This window comes from Camponotus floridanus, unplaced genomic scaffold, assembly GCF_003227725.1.
Source record: "Camponotus floridanus strain SB8 unplaced genomic scaffold, Cflo_v7.5 scaffold152, whole genome shotgun sequence".
In the NCBI taxonomy this organism is placed as follows: domain Eukaryota; kingdom Metazoa; phylum Arthropoda; class Insecta; order Hymenoptera; family Formicidae; genus Camponotus; species Camponotus floridanus.
In genome coordinates this window covers 83,488-100,347 of record NW_020229273.1, presented here as the reverse complement: position 1 = coordinate 100,347, position 16,860 = coordinate 83,488, and the positions used below count along the sequence as shown (strand labels likewise).

Genomic DNA, 16,860 nt, shown 5'->3' with positions numbered 1-16,860 from the left:
GTATTATATTTTAAGTTTTAATGTAGTAAAAATTCATAATTTTATAATTTACATTATTTCTCTTTATACAAAAGTTTTAAGTTAAAATAAGATCAAATGTTTGTTAGAAGAAGATTTCATTTTCAGTATTATAAAACATATTGTAAAACAAGCTGTGAAACTGATCACTCTTTATTATATTCGAGTTTAAACGAAATATACAGCGTAAGAAATATATTATTATAACAATTTCGGGTTGTCAAGAAACATTTACTAGAAAAATTAATATTTAATCATAATAATACTTCAAAAATCGATATTAAGTACTTACTTTTCGCGACATGCAAACATTTCCATATGCTTTATGACAACCCGAAATTATCGTAATGATACATTCTTCTCGTTTCTGCGTCCGCTCTATATTTTCCCTATAATCTAATAAAGTTGTGATCAGTTTTGTCTTGCAACATGCAAGGGGACATGCTAAGATACTATTCTAGAAATCAAATTTTCTTGTCGCAGATGGGTATTTGGCCTTATCAGTCTATGGTGATAAAGATACTGCTACCGTCTTTTTTAGTAGCTACCGAGGTATCTACTTTTATAACACAGGTAATGTTCGTTAAGTATACAATTGTCTGATTATGTCACCATCACAAACTCAATAAAATTCAATTTCTCTTTATTAAAATATTTTCGCAATGTATTTCTCTCCCTTTTTATGTCAGCGATAGATGTTATCATTTTTAATTTATAGGTGTTTTTGTTGCATAATACTTGGGGAGACATGAATATGACCATCGAAGGTATAATTAACACTATTCTCCTCGTTGGTGCTACTGCGAAATTAATTAATATTGTTATCAATAATAAAAAGGTAGTTTAATTATGTGAAATATGTAAATCACATTTTATGTTCAATAGCGAATGTCAAAAAACATATTGTAGATGATCGTTAATTTTAGACAGAATTGTAATTTTAAATCATACATATAATTTTATGTATATTATACATATAATACACATCACGATCACTCAAATGATTTCTGCAACGCACAATTTCTATGCAGAAATATGTACAAAATCGAAGATATGATTCAATACAAATGATAATTTTTATGTTTCAAATTTTGTTTTATATAATATTGAATTTTATATGCATCCATTGTATAAACTTCTTATTTTTTTATTTTTTCACAAATAATAAAAAAATTATCATTTCATTATATACAATCCTCACTTCTGTTATATGTATATAAAATGTATTTCTATTTAATTTTTCTCTTTTTCTTTTTGTCAGTTGCAACATTTGTTAGAATTGATGGATGAACATTGGCGACTCTTTCATAGCGAGTGCGAACTTCATATTTTGAAGCTTTATGCTAATTATGGCCAAAAATTGACAAAATATTACTCAGGTAATCGAATAATTAATTTTAAGTTGAATAAACGAATCAAATAAATTTTATAATAATTTTATAAAATTAATATAATAATTAAAATATTAATAAATGAAATAACAATTTTATAATTAATTGCTATAATTATTTTGTTAATTATTTAATTATTTATTAATTATATTAATTTATTAATATAATATTAATAAATTAAGTAATAATTTTATAATTAATTGCTTTGAATTCGTTGAGTAATTCTTAGAGATATATTAAATTTGGATAACAATTTCTATATTATCCAAAACTAATTAAAAAAAATAATAGGATTATTGTAGTAATATATATATATTTTCTTTGCAGTATACATTAATATATTCATAGTAATGTTTATGACAATACCGTTAATGCCAAAAATTCTAGATATCATAATACCATTAAATGAATCACGGCCAGTTATATATGTGATTGAAGGAGATTGGAAAGTAGATAAAGAGAAATATTATTATCCAATCTTATTGCATTGCTATCTTACAGTTGTAGTTACTATTAGAATTATGGTACATGTTGATACTATGTATATGGTATGTGTGTTACATGGCTGTAGTTTATTTAACGCTATTGGGTAAGTAAAGTCAGATAGATGTGATTTTATTTTCATTTAAGTCATTAGATTATAATTATTCTGGTTTAAAAAATATCTCAATACAGATTAATTATAATTTTAATAATATCTTTTACATTTTTTGAGCATCCGACTTGAAAATATTTTTGACAAAACTAAATTTATGAAAGGCGAGACAGTAATGAATAAAGAATTTCTATTAAGAGAAGAACATGAAGATTATTGCGAGATGATTGCATGCTTGAAAAAACATCAACTTGCAATAAAGTTTGTATAATCGAAAATTTTATTATAAATGATCATTTTTATGAATAATGTTCCATTATGATTATCATGTATTTTACATAAACGATTTCTATTTAATAATTTTTTTGCAATCTTTCAGATACACTCGTATACTAGACTCTACGTTTAGAAGTGCGACTTTTCTCATTTTGTTTTTGAATGTATTGATTTTGAGTCTAATTGGATTACAAGTAAATTACGACAAAAATCAAATATATATTACTTTATTCCATCAAGACATTCTCATTGATATAAAAAAACATAAAATCATAAAACGAGAAATTGAAATAAATACAAAATTATGAAACTCATATATCTTCCAGCTTATTAACAAATTAGGACAAACTCAAGAAGTGATAAGATTTGGATGCATAGCTGTAGGATCGATCACTCATCTATTAAGCATATGTTTTCCTGGACAATTACTTCTGGACAGAAGTATAGACGTGTTTAATAAAGCGCAAGTATCCAAGTCATGCTTTCATTTAAATTACATTAATTACTATAAATTAATTATTATTCCGAAACAACATTGTATGATCGATTGAACGAATATACAGGGTGTCAGGAAATATTTTGCAGGCTCGAAGTGTAAAGGTAGATTGGTTCAAATTAAGCAGGAAGGTCCTATATTATTTTGCGATATTCGCAAAAATTAATGAAAAATTAATTAAAGAAGATCGCCCAATGCGCGCGGCGAAGAGCCTTCTTTAATTGGCCGATCTTCTTTAATTAATTTTTCGTTAATTATTGCGAATATCGCAAAATAATATAGGACCTTCCTTCTTAATTTGAACCAATCTATCTTCACATTTCGGGGCTGCGGAAAATTTTCTGACACCCTATATAATTTCATCTATGCAATAGCTAATTCTATTGTACAAAATATTTTTATCATGTAGATATAGTGCACAATGGTACATGTTCTCGTTAAAAACAAGAAAGTTATTGAGTATACTCCTATATAGAAGTTTGGTACCTTGCACGTTGTCGGCTGCAAATATGTATGTCGATGACTACGTTTAGTTCGGTATGTATGTCTTTTTTAGAATACGCGTAACAGATCTCTTGTATAACATTCTTATAAAAAAAATTCTTATAATATTATCACAATTATTATAACAATTCTTAATATTAGTGCTTTCTTTTAAGGTGATGCAGACAGCCATGTCATATTTCACAACCTTTTTATCAGTCAACTAGACGTATAAACTTCCATAAAATAATCACGTTTATTTAGACTGTTAATTTTTATTATTATTATTATTATATATTATTATATTTATTATTATTATTATATTATTATATATCATTGTTATATATTTGAAATTGTTATAATAAATATTAACAAACACACATATTAATATTTATTATAACAATTTCAAATATATTCTATAACAATAATATATAATAATATATAATAATAATAAATTAGATTTATATGGAAACAAAAACTATTTAAGACGTTGATTGATATGATCTTATCGATTTCATTTAATCCATATGATTTTTAATCGTGCTTTTCGAAGATATGAATATGAAATAAATATTTTATTTCTAGTTTTCAGCCAATAAAAAACAGTATTTTTATAAATTCAACATATTAAGCGTTTTACATCTTTTCTGAACATATTTTGTAATATTTTTTTTATTCTCATACGCTGTGTGTCTTACATGCTTGCTAAAACAAAATTGTTTTCAGAATGTGAAAAAATTATAGGTGCAGGAAAAAATAGCAGTATTGCACTGGCAACGAAGTTACAAATTTTTTTTCAATGTTACAAAGTCATAGATTTCTTTGATAGGAAGTGTGTTATATATATCATGCATACACAATGTTTTTTAAAGAGACAAAGGACATTTGAAGTGTAAATCGATAGCATATATATAGTCGTGTATTCTGATATAAGACATGAAATAATCATGCTTAATATCATCAAAGCTTTAAGCCATACAGAAAAGACGGTGCTATTATAAATTTTACATATTCGTACGTTTCATATGTTTTGTGAATAAAATATATCGGAATATCTTTTATTGATATCACGCTTATATTATTCGTCTTAAAATGTGCTCGTCGAAACAAAGATTTAACGGAATATTAAAGTAACTATAGATCATATGACATTAGCACTACTCTACTAGTAAGTATTTATGAATTCCTATTCAGTGTAGTGAAGTCATGGATTTCTTTGACACACGTTATTTCAGAATTAATAAACTTTTCTTGTCTTTCATAGGTTTATGGCCATACCAAACGTCATTTATGAAAATTCTAACTCTGTCATTTGCCATATCCGGTGTTACAATAATGAGCTGGCCACAGGTGGATATTCTTAAGATAATAATATATATCGATCGTTAAAAAAATTTAAAAGAATAAATGTAAAAGAATAAATGTAAAAGAGAAATTTATTGTGAAAAAATAATAATCACAATAATAAAGAGGCATCACTTTTTGCATCACAGAAGCAATCTAGAGTACATGTTGTATTCAAGTATATGTGAAATATAATTAATATCACAAATGTATTATTTATTGTCAGATCGCATATTTGCTGAAACATTTGGACAATTTAGATCTAGATGGTGTCTTCGAGGTTATGCCAACCACATCTGGTGCATTAATATGCGCTGTGAAAATTATTAGCTTGACTCGTAATTCTGAAAAGGTATGTATGACAATTGCATCGAGCTTGTGAATTTGTTTTTGAATAAACATCGCTTCAGTTTAAGGTGCTTCTGCGACAGATATACGAGGATTGGCGTGATCTGCTAACGAACCAAGAAACGCAGATTTTAACGCGTTACGCCAATAATGCTCGAAAGTTTACATTAGTCTATTCAAGTACGAATTAAATATATGTCTGTGAATCAGAGTTGGCAAATTCCACATTTTTGGATAAAATCCATATTATTTGTAAAAATCCGTATTTTTCGGTTCAAAAATTGATCCTTTTCCTATTAAAAACGTTAACGAAATAAATAGAAAATCTTTTTATCGATATTCATTAATTGAAAATGTTATCTAATTCAAAGTGCTTTCTAATTTTTATCTAAAATAAAATCAAAATTAAGAAGCGACATGGAAAATAAATTAGTTTTTTATTACAAGATATTGAATAATAAATGCTAATTAGATATTGATGAAAATTTTTAATTCTATTATTATTACATTTTCTTATTAAATTAAAAATTAATATAAAATTTAATAACATTTATATCTTCAAAGTTTTTATTTTGAAAATTTCACATATTAATTTGAATTAAAGAAGATTAAGTTATTAAATTAATTTCAGTTTTTTAATATATAGTGATTGATATATTTTAATAATTGAAGCAAAAATAGCTTTTTGCATAAAGTTATATAAATATATTTTAGTGCTATATATTATTTTTATATAGTTTTTACCAGTTTTTACCAGTTTTACTGGATTTTTTCGATCTTTGCTATGAATATCGATTAAAAAATATTGTTAATAATATCAATTGAATTTTTCCTTTTGATAAAGAAAGAACAAAAATCTGTATTTTAATAGATATGTGCGAATTAAAGATAAAATAGGAATGCTAAAATGATAAAATTATGAATGAATAATCGTTAGCACATTAATAAATTTTAATTTATAACCGTGATTAAAATTTAATAGAACGTTTTGCTTTCTCATGTTTCTTTTTAAATAAATAAAAAAAATAGTAAAATATTATTCTTCATGATATGAATCGCTCTATCTTTGTCTAGTTTCCATAATAGGATTTGTATTTTGCTATGCCATGTTACCTCTCACCGCGCCTGTACTAGACATCATCTCGCCTCTAAATGAATCGAGACCGAAAAAAATGCCGCATGCAGCGGAGTTCTTCGTGAATCAAGACAAGTATTATTATGTGCTTTTGCTAAACACATATATGGGTTACATTGCATGCGTCTCGATCGCAGTGGCTGCCGATACTATATACGTTACTCTGGTAGAACATATTTGTGGAATGTATGACATACTGTGGTAATTTCAATTATAATATAGAATAATAGTGAATCTAATCATTATAATTACGAAATTAACGTCCAGAGAGTAAATTGTAAATTTAAATTATAGATTTTGTAATAAAAATAAATGAAAATATTTTTTTTCTTTAGTTATCGTCTGAAGAATTTAATAACACACGATGACCTAGAATGGATCCACGATAATCATGTATGCGGACATGACAAAATCGGTCAACGCATACGATGCTGCATTCAACTGCATGAAAAAATAAGATTGTTGGTGTGATAATATTTCAAGTATAACACATTTTGATTACGTATTTCCATTTAAATGTTTTCTCTAGACTTTTATTAACTTATATAGTAATACCTATCAATTTAGATTTATAGAGATGATGGAGTCCACGTTCGCGTTATTTCTCCTTTTCGATGTTGGATTAGGATTTATATTGCATACCTCATCGTGTGTAATGGTAATAATCCTTCTTTTAACTCTTTTCGGATCGCAATAAAAATATCCAAATATATTTTTCTCTATTGTTAATTAATGTCAAAAATTTTTGAAACATGTCAATAATATTTTTGTAGTTCGTAGTTCGTATGGGACGATCGTTTGAGATTTTGCGATACGTGGCTCTCGTGCTTCTACAAAGTTGCCGATTATTTTTCAACAGTTGGGCCGGGCAAGAAGTGACCGATCATAGCGCCGGAATTTCTATAGCAGCGTAAGTTATTTCGAGAGAGAGAGAGAGATCGCAAGTATATAATTTTTTTGTGAAAATGTCTGTTTTTATAGTTACAATGGAATGTGGTACAATGCACCCATAGAGGTGCAAAAATGTCTAATATTGTTGATCGCGAGAAGCCAGAAGCCTTCTCAAATAACGATCGCCAAATTATATGTCGTCAATCTGGAAAGTTTTAGTAAGGTAATGATGCAAAATTATTAACACGTAGAAACGTAAAAACTCGATTATTCCTACGTTTTATTGTACTGAAAATAATATTGTACAGAGGAAATACATATTTTTTAAGGTAATGAAAACATCAGTATCCTACTGCACGGTAATAATTTCGCTGCGCGAAATGTCTGTGTAAAAATAAGTAACACTTTATCAGATTTCAATCATACGTTCTCTCTCTTCTAATTTTGCAAACATCAAGAACTCAGGTGTTTGATGTATAATGGTGTATCTTGTATTTATTATATAAATTTAGATAGGTAAATAAATATTATATTTATATCATTATCTATTTTAATATCACGTCCTAAATTTAAATAACAATGGTATTATTGCAAAAACAGATCGTTTAATTTTTATGCAAGTGTTCGTTGTGCCCCATTATGTGTATTCACATTTCTCTATTATTTTTAATTACTTTATTCAATTAAAAAAAAATTTTGAAAGTTATATAATAGTTATGGCACATTCTATTCAATTTTTTAATTTTTTCTTAATTTACTTTATCGCTCTATGTTCGCACATACTTATTGGACACGTGTTTCATTACACGTATTATAATTTATTTTATTATCATTATTTGTACTAAAGTTATTATATAAATAATCCTAAGTAAGTTATAGTATATAAAAAGAGGATGGAATTTGTAATTCTTTAAAAATTTATTATTATTACATATTAACTATATATTAATTTATAATAATTCTTATTAATTATATTATTTATTATTATTATTCTTATTGATTATATAATTGTATTTCATTAATTATGTATTATTATGTCTTATTATTTAATAATGGTTTAAATAATAATAATAATAATGATAACAATAATAATAATAATAACAATAATAATAATAATAACAATATACAATATAATAATAATATAATAATAATAAATTATATTATCTATATTATATTATATTATCAAGAGATACGGTAGTATCTCTTGATAATATAATATAATAGTACGCCAGACATAATAATACGCCAAGTTTATGCGAAGCATTAGCATGGCACTCCGTGTATCTATACGCGAGTCGGACAGATGAGAGTAACTCAAATTATCGGATTTCAATAACGGATGAACGAATCGAATTCTTATTAGCGTTAATTTTGTAAGGTTCTTTTTGAGGGGTAAATATTTACATGTAATTTATACGTTACCATTTAAAGAACATGAGGTTATTTAGAGTAGAAATGTATCTTCTTCGATATCCGACACTTGATTTGATGCATTCATCTGCACATAAAAATAAATACATTAATAAAAAAATTTCTTTGATATACAATAAAATTATATATTATACATTTTGATTATTTATTAAAGTAGAGAAGCCTTGTATTTTCAAGAAATATTGAATCTTGATATTGATAATATCAAAAAATAAATAATTGCAAATTTCAATGTCATATATAATCGACAGCAATGAATTATAGCAATATACATATACGATCGCCCTTTCATCTGTTGAGACTATAATTAATGTATAAATCGCGTGTCACGCGAAACTAAACACGTCGTCATTTTTTATTTTATTGATAATATGAAATTAAAATTGTAACATTCTTTCCGCGTATTCTTCAACTATAGGGAATATCCATCCTATTAGCGATTCTATTTAAATCGGAGTTTAACATATAACGTATAACGCTTCTTTGCTAATACAACGTATCGATGTTCCAAGAGAATACGAAATGAGCCGCAGACACGGAAACTTTTCTTTGGCGACGAGTTATTAAAAAATTCTTCTTTAACCATTATAGGCTATGGATGCCTTTGACACTAGATATTTTCGTATTAACAAGCTATTGCTATCACATGTCGGCTTATGGCCGCATAAATCGTCGTCTAACAAGAACATAATTCTCTATTGTACAATAGTTGGTATATTGACTTTAGCGTTGCCGCAGGTAAACACAAATTAATATATTTTAACTAGGGACTCGTAAAAGAACTAAATGATATATCTCCAGTGTAAGTTTGTTGCAATTTTTATTTTAATTTTTACCGTTCGAATTTTTCCTCGAAATTATATCGAATATTATACAACTATCTTCAAATATATTACGCGGTGCTTTATCAACAGATCGCATATTTGTTCAAACATGCGACAAGTGTGAACGACTTTTACGATGTGCTACCACCTCTTAGTGGCGCATGTATATGTCTCATGAAATTGATTAGTTTGTTTCATAACTTTAACAAAGTAAGAGCATAAATCCACCCATATCGACTAGAGAATCAGTCCCCATTCTCATTATCATATCTTCAGTTTAGAACGCTTATTCAACATGTGCAATACGACTGGCGTCTATTAGAGAATCACGAGAATTTCCGAATTCTAATGGAATACCTCGAGAGGAGTCGAATGTTCACAATGTCCTATTTAAGTATATCATAATAATCTGATTGTTTCTTCGAGCAATCATGCGAAAAGAAATAATTTTATTTCCAGTTTTTATCAGCACGACAGCGACTAGTTATATCACAGCACCGCTTACGGTACCGATGCTCGATATTATTCTGGCGACGAACGTGACGAGACCAAAAAAACTGCCGCATTCGGGCGAATTCTTCGTGGATCTAGAAAAGTATTATTATATTCTCTTCGCGATCACGTGCCTAGGATATTATGTATCCTGCACGTCGGTGATCGCGATCGATACTATTTATTTTGCATTATTGCAACATAGCTGTGGTATGTTGGCCGTATTAAGGTAAGTAAAATGTAAAACGCTAAATTGATTTTATTTATACAGGGTGTCTGAAAACTTTTTGCAATTCCGAAGTGTGATTGGCTCAAATTAAGAAGAAAGGTCCTCTACCGTATTGCGAATATCGTAAAACACTAGAGGACCTTCTTTCTTAATTTGAGCAAATCTACCTTCACACTTCGAGATTGCGAAAAGTTTTCAAACATCCTATATAAGAGAAAACACATACACATGTATTTGCAGTCATCGTTTGGAAAATTGCATTATAAACAATAAATCGAATCGCGTTGATTGTAATGGCATATCTAAGTGGGATAAAGACGTTGAAAATATAATACAATGCATACAGCTACAAGTCAGAATAGAAAGGTTCATATAAATTCACGAGGAGTATTGAAGTTTATTGAAAATTTTTTGTATAATAAAAATATTACTACTTTTTTATCTGTTATTAATAGATTGATCCAATTAATTGAGTCAACGTTTGCAACGTGTCTTATTATCGATATAGGTTTAGGAATTATATATCAATGTACCGCGTGCGTGATGGTAATAAATATGTAATTTATTTAATAAATTATTGCTTCATATTAAAATATTGCAACATAAAGTATTCTTTCATTCGTTAGTTTAAACTTGATTTAAAACCATAAATTGCATAATTTATTGTGCAGATCGTAACTCATACGAATACTATGGAGATAATGAGATACGGTCAACTTTTGCTCCTTCAAAATTCTCGATTTTTTTTAAATAGCTGGATAGGACAGGAAATAATAGATCACAGTTCTCAGATTCCTATCGCAGCGTAAGTTGTCAATTTAATGAATTAATAATATTTTATGATATACTTAACAACTAATGATATATTTTCAGATATAATGGAATGTGGTACCAAACATCCCTGAAAGTAAAGAAAATTTTTTTGTTTCTACTAATGAAATCTCAAAAGCCGTATCGCATAACTATGGCCAAATTATATGTAATCAGTTTGGAAGGTTACACTATGGTATGTCGAAATTTAATGTATATAATATATATAATATGTATAATATATATAATGTAAATAATATTTAAATATAATTCCATTCATATAATAAGTTTTGAATAATCTTTCTCTATTATACGATTTAAAATATATATATACACAAGAAACTAAACTAATCTTTAAAAACTTATCTTTATAATTTTATAAACTTATGTATATAATAATGTTCTTATTTAACGTTGTGTTACGTTTTTAAGCTCATGAAAACATCTGTCTCCTATATTACGTTAATGGTATCATTAAATTCGGATGACATATAATCGTCTACCATCTGGAATTTTGCGATTTATGCGTTAAATATAGAAAAAAATTGTGAATAAATATTTCGATGAATAAACATCTTATAAAATATAATTGTCAAATTTTAATTTTATAGTAGCTTTAATTTTCTAATATTCTGAATTTTTGTGCATAAAGAAATGTGATTTCTATAAATTTTAATTTAATTAATACATAATTATTTCAATATAGCTTTTAATTATTGATAGAAAATTGATTAAAGATCTAAATATATCACTATATATATATATATATATATATATATATATATATATAATTTATATAATTAAATAAATACATTACTTAAAATTAGTATCACGTTATCATGTAATCCAAGCGCTTAAGGCATACATTTTATCAAAAGATAAAAGACAAGCGAATAGACTTTATCGTATATTATAATATATTTGGTACCGCAATAATATATTTTGTAAACAAGTAGAAACAAAAAGTTTAATTAAAATTACTCGAATTATTTTTGTAATCTTAATTCACATTTTAAAATAATGTTAGATTCTATATTATTCAAAATATTTTTCATGTGCTAACATATTTACTAAATTTAATAATTTTTAAAAGATAAATATTAAGAAGCCTTAAAATAAAATGTTATACAAATTAATCAAAAGATAAATAAAGTCCATGTTCTCTGTAGATAACTAGATATCTAACTTTTGATAAAGATGATTAATCTGATTAACTATTAATGGATTAGTTTTAATCGTTTTACGAATATAAATTCAGATGTATATAAATTTAAATATAATAAAGTTAAAACGTTATTCTAAGTACATATTTCTTGAAGCCTTCTTTGTTTCATAGTTTTACAAATTTTATTTTATTAGTAAAACGATAGACGCGCAAATAACATCCACAGCAGATATATCTCAACAAATCGATCATAAGAAGTAATATGCACAAAGAAAAACGCAGCTCATTACTCGTAAATATATGATGCTCCATCTCGCGTAGATTATCACGTATTTGAACGTCACCCCTTCTCTAATTCCGTGTTCAGTTCTGTTTTCTTTTTGAATATATTTTAAAATGAATAAACGTGTCAGAGAGTTTTCTTCTTTTGAACATATTTCAAAGCGAATAACCGATAAGTTACGGTTAGACGTAAATATCCAACAAGTTACCCGATTTTTTTCTGACATTTTTGCTGTAGTCTAATAATGCAAAATGTCTTTCTACGACAATCGCTACTATTACCTCAATAAAACATTCCTGTCCATTATCGGCCAATGGCCATTTCAATCGCGACTGGAGGGTAACGTGATGCTCGCCATTGCAATATTGTTCATTTGCAGTTTGACAGCTTTAGAGGTGTCAGAAGTGTATCATGATATATATAATAGCGATAAGAATTCGAACTGAGACTGATTGTCTTCTCCTACGCTGTAGTTATTGGGCCTGATAGCCGGAATAACGAATTTGAACATCGTCATGGAGAACTCATCGCCGTTATTCATCAACAGCCTTATCATCGTAAAGCTAATCAACTCTCTCTGTAATAAGCATAAAGTTTGTATGTTATATTTTGCCGCGCAAAGTTAATCGAGCCGTTCTGCAATTATAAATCGAACGATTTCTTCGAGCTACAGATGAAAGATCTTCTAGAGAATATCGAAGAGATTTGGAAGATGAGACCAATCGGGCCAGAAAGTAAAATATTACGGAATTATGCGGAGCAAAACAGAATATTTACGATACAATATGCAGGTAAGTGTAATTTGAATCTTATAAATACTAAGAATTTTTGTCGTATCATACTGAATAACATATAGAAATTATATATTGTTTCTTAATATCACCACTTTTATTGAGTGATTTTTCAGCTGAAATATTATAAATATTTTTTTCTTTGTTTTACTTTATTTTACATTAAATTATTTTATTATTTATTTTATATTAAATTATTTTATATGTTTCGGGATTATTTAACCTTTTATTTTGAATTAAATAATATTGTCTCTATTAAATTGTCTCCCTTGTTTCTATTAAATTAAAGTAACATGGAAAGAAATTTATAGAAAAAGAGGAATAATTCATTTCAGTTGCTCTTTTATCTTCGGGGATTTTTTATTCCACGATGCCGATCGTCGTAAGTGGAATATATTCTTTTTTACCAACGAATGAAAACTACACGGCCAGATTTTTATATCGCTTGGAACATGTTCTCGACGTGGACAAGTATTTCAATCTCCTGATGCTTCATGGGATTATTAGTATATTTTATATAGTGTCGGTACCGATAGCTATCGATTGCATGTTTATTCTATGCATTCAACATGTCTGTGCATTGTTTGAGGGTATAAAGTAAGTCCGAAACTCTTTGCTTAAAAATATAATGTGTCGAAAGAATTTCTGACCGAGTAATATTCTCACGAAATAGGTACAAGATAAATCGTATACGAGACTTCGATTTTGTGATACTCAAGCCAAATATGGCGGATGATGAAGCATATCATGTCATAATTGATTGCATAAAATCATATAAACATGCCTTAAAGTTAATGCTCCTAGTGTTTTTAGATATAGACATCTTTAACTTAAGAGATAGAACTTATAAAGAATATTATAAGACTTTTATATATATAATTTACTAATTATTTTATATGATTTTTATATAACTTACAGCTTCCTGCGATAAATTAAGCATTTTTAAGATACTTTTGAGATATTTTTAAGATCTTTTTATTGTTTCTTTTCTTTTTATTTTAAATTAAACAAATGACAATTATGAAATACTTTTTAAATTATCCAATACATTTATTTTATTGTTTTACAGATTTTCAGATCTGCTCTCATCCGCTTACGCAACATCATTTTTCTTTTTATTAGGAATTGTAACCTTAAGCTTAAGCTTCAATGCGGCTGAGGTAAATATTCAATAAATTTGAAAACTTTAAACAATATTGGCTGTTTTATTTGGGATATATATATATATATATATATATATATATATGTGTAACAAATAATATTTAAGTTGATAATGGTAGATAATCAGTTAGATGAAACTATCAGAATTGTTTCTGCTATTATGGGACTATTGACACATATATTTTACTTAAGTTTGACGTCTCAACGATTAATCGATCACAGCAGCGAACTACAAGAAGCAATGTATGCATAAGTTGATCACTAATATTAAGAATATTGAATATTAAGAATATTGAAACAAAGTGACTATTTTTTAAATTATTCAAAAAAATTGAAAAAAAATAAATGCAAACATAGAAATATTTTGCAATAATAGAAATGTGTGAAAATAGAAACATTTTACAATATTTTATAATTATATTCATGTATCTATCTGTCTATAATATATCTAATAAATACTTCAACGTATTTAAATTTACGATTTATAAATTAATATCATTATTTGAGCGAATGAGGAATAAAAGATAAATTAATGTATCAAATTTATGGATTAACAGTTATAGCTGTGAGTGGTATAAAATTTCATTAAGATCCAGACAACTGTTGAAATTCACGTTAATGCGAGCTACTAAACCATGTCAAATAAAAGCTAAGATGTATGTAATGTCACTGGAAAACTTTAGTTCGGTACGTACATATTATTATAATCATATCATATTTTAGTGTTAAAATGCAAAATCTTTTTCATATTATTTTCAGATACTACAAGTTTCCATGTCTTACTTTACCATGCTCACATCTATACAATAATAATCGTTTGAAGTAATATAATATAATATGGAAATATATTAAAGATATTGATTGCAAGGTTAATTATTTAATATAATGGATAACTTAGCACTGGTATAATGCACAATATATTATAATACATTATTAAAAAAATATTAAATTTTAAATTGATGTTCGTTTCTACTTTTATACAAAGTGTGATTTTAATACAATGAATGATAAATACACATGTATCTCATTATCTTGCTGTCATAATTATTAATAATTGGCGTAATTATATACAATAACAACCATAAATAATAAAAGATTAATAAACATAAAAAAGCGCATCTTTATCAAATACATTAAATCAATAAAATGAAACTAATATTTATTTATTAAAGTGGATTTTAATAGACACAATACAATTTTTATTTAACATCATTATTTATTGTACTGATGCTCGATGTTATATTGATGTCAATACTGTGTGTGTTTAAATGAAATAGAAAAGATTCACCATACTCGAAAGTCCTTTTTGGATCTAAAAAATTAGATATATTCCACTAGTATTATGTTATTCCACTTAGTATTTATTTAAATTCGTGAAATTTGTTTCAAATTCATTTAAATTCATTTACATAACATATAGAATAAAGATTAAAAGAAAAAAGAACAATTTAAATCATTATATAAAATTTATATAATTATATAAATTTATTTAAATCTTTTTAATATATACACACGTATATACATATCTTCAGCCTCTCGTAATTTTCATTTTTTTTATTAATTTACAGACATGCATACTTGGGGATGGCTTCACAGTTGCCTACATTCCCGATTGCCAATTGCTTCGTTTGCGCACATCATTTTGCCGACAGCTTCGTTTGCCAACATTCCCAATTGTCTACATCTAGATTGCCTACATGTATTGTTGCATACGCGAAAAAAAAAAGAAACGAAAATACGATTGCATACATGACATTATTGCGCACATACATATTGCACACACGACTTTATTGCACACATGCACATTGCACACATAAATTATTGCGCACATACATATCGCACCCATAATATTATTGTACATATACATATTGCACACATAAAGTGCAAAAACGTTTATTTTTCTTATTTTAATTTTAATTATTTTTTTAATAAATATTTAAAATTGCCATTTAGAAAGAAATATTAGAATTCAAAAATATTTTAGACTTAGGACTATACTTTGAAATAGAAACAAATCTTACTTCTTGTGAAAATCAATAACCTATGTGAAATAAAACAATTATAGATCTTGTTTCGGGCCGTAAACATAGGGGATGTGGGGTAGACCTCGCTTCGCGTGAAAGTCGAAAACCTATGTGAAACAGAAGAATTATAAACCTCATTTCAGACCGCACTAGATTCCAAGTGACCCACTCAGTTCTCCAAAGAATCGAGAATCTTGTGCTTACATACACAATCGAAAAATTCAACATAATATAAATAACATAGTATAAAAATAAAATTTGAATACCTTACGAACAAAATGTTTCTGCCCATTCGCATTTGTGGCATTCGACTTCATTTAATACGTATTATATAAAATACGTCTATAAAAATTGATCAAATTCGGGTCGCATACGAAAATCTTACCCAAAACATCTAATAATATTTTTATTTTTTACATGAAGTAATATCATGTGTGCAATATGTGCACAATAATGTCATGTGTGTAATCTGTATGTGTGCAATAATTTCATGTGTGCAATGAACATGTGTGTAATAAAGTCATGTGTGGAAAGTGTTAATATAATTTTCTTATTTTATGTGTGTAATAATGTCATGTGTGCAATGTGAATGTGAACAATAATGTCATGTGTGTAATAATACTTTTGTTTCTTTATTTTTTTGTGCAATAATACATGTAGGTAATCGGGAATA

General features: G+C 26.9%; 3 protein-coding genes across 3 annotated transcripts; all 3 read left to right on the top strand.

The window, feature by feature from the left end:
- Nucleotides 1-447: 447 nt before the first annotated feature.
- On the top strand, nucleotides 448-3,486 carry LOC112637313. Its single transcript, XM_025406750.1, has 6 exons — nucleotides 448-591; nucleotides 1,736-1,998; nucleotides 2,125-2,265; nucleotides 2,384-2,474; nucleotides 2,607-2,747; nucleotides 3,436-3,486. The coding sequence occupies exons 1-6, from the start codon at nucleotides 448-450 to the stop codon at nucleotides 3,484-3,486; spliced, it is 831 nt and encodes a 276-aa protein (XP_025262535.1).
- Nucleotides 3,487-4,468: 982 nt separating this feature from the next.
- On the top strand, nucleotides 4,469-14,973 carry LOC105248599. The gene is made up of 20 exons (XM_025406749.1): nucleotides 4,469-4,609; nucleotides 4,830-4,955; nucleotides 5,014-5,131; nucleotides 6,026-6,287; nucleotides 6,422-6,547; nucleotides 6,654-6,744; nucleotides 6,860-6,996; nucleotides 7,068-7,200; nucleotides 7,307-7,365; nucleotides 9,702-9,953; nucleotides 10,827-10,959; nucleotides 12,460-12,606; nucleotides 12,685-12,804; nucleotides 12,885-13,002; nucleotides 13,338-13,599; nucleotides 13,676-13,792; nucleotides 14,072-14,162; nucleotides 14,270-14,406; nucleotides 14,721-14,850; nucleotides 14,923-14,973. The coding sequence occupies exons 1-20, from the start codon at nucleotides 4,550-4,552 to the stop codon at nucleotides 14,971-14,973; spliced, it is 2,670 nt and encodes an 889-aa protein (XP_025262534.1). The 5' UTR covers nucleotides 4,469-4,549.
- On the top strand, nucleotides 8,913-11,274 carry LOC109609790 (odorant receptor 67c-like). Its single transcript, XM_020026675.2, has 9 exons — nucleotides 8,913-9,146; nucleotides 9,323-9,442; nucleotides 9,509-9,626; nucleotides 9,692-9,953; nucleotides 10,194-10,319; nucleotides 10,409-10,499; nucleotides 10,625-10,758; nucleotides 10,827-10,959; nucleotides 11,196-11,274. Exons 1-9 carry the CDS (start codon nucleotides 9,003-9,005, stop codon nucleotides 11,256-11,258), a joined length of 1,191 nt encoding a protein of 396 aa, XP_019882234.2. The 5' UTR covers nucleotides 8,913-9,002; the 3' UTR covers nucleotides 11,259-11,274.
- Nucleotides 14,974-16,860: the final 1,887 nt, after the last annotated feature.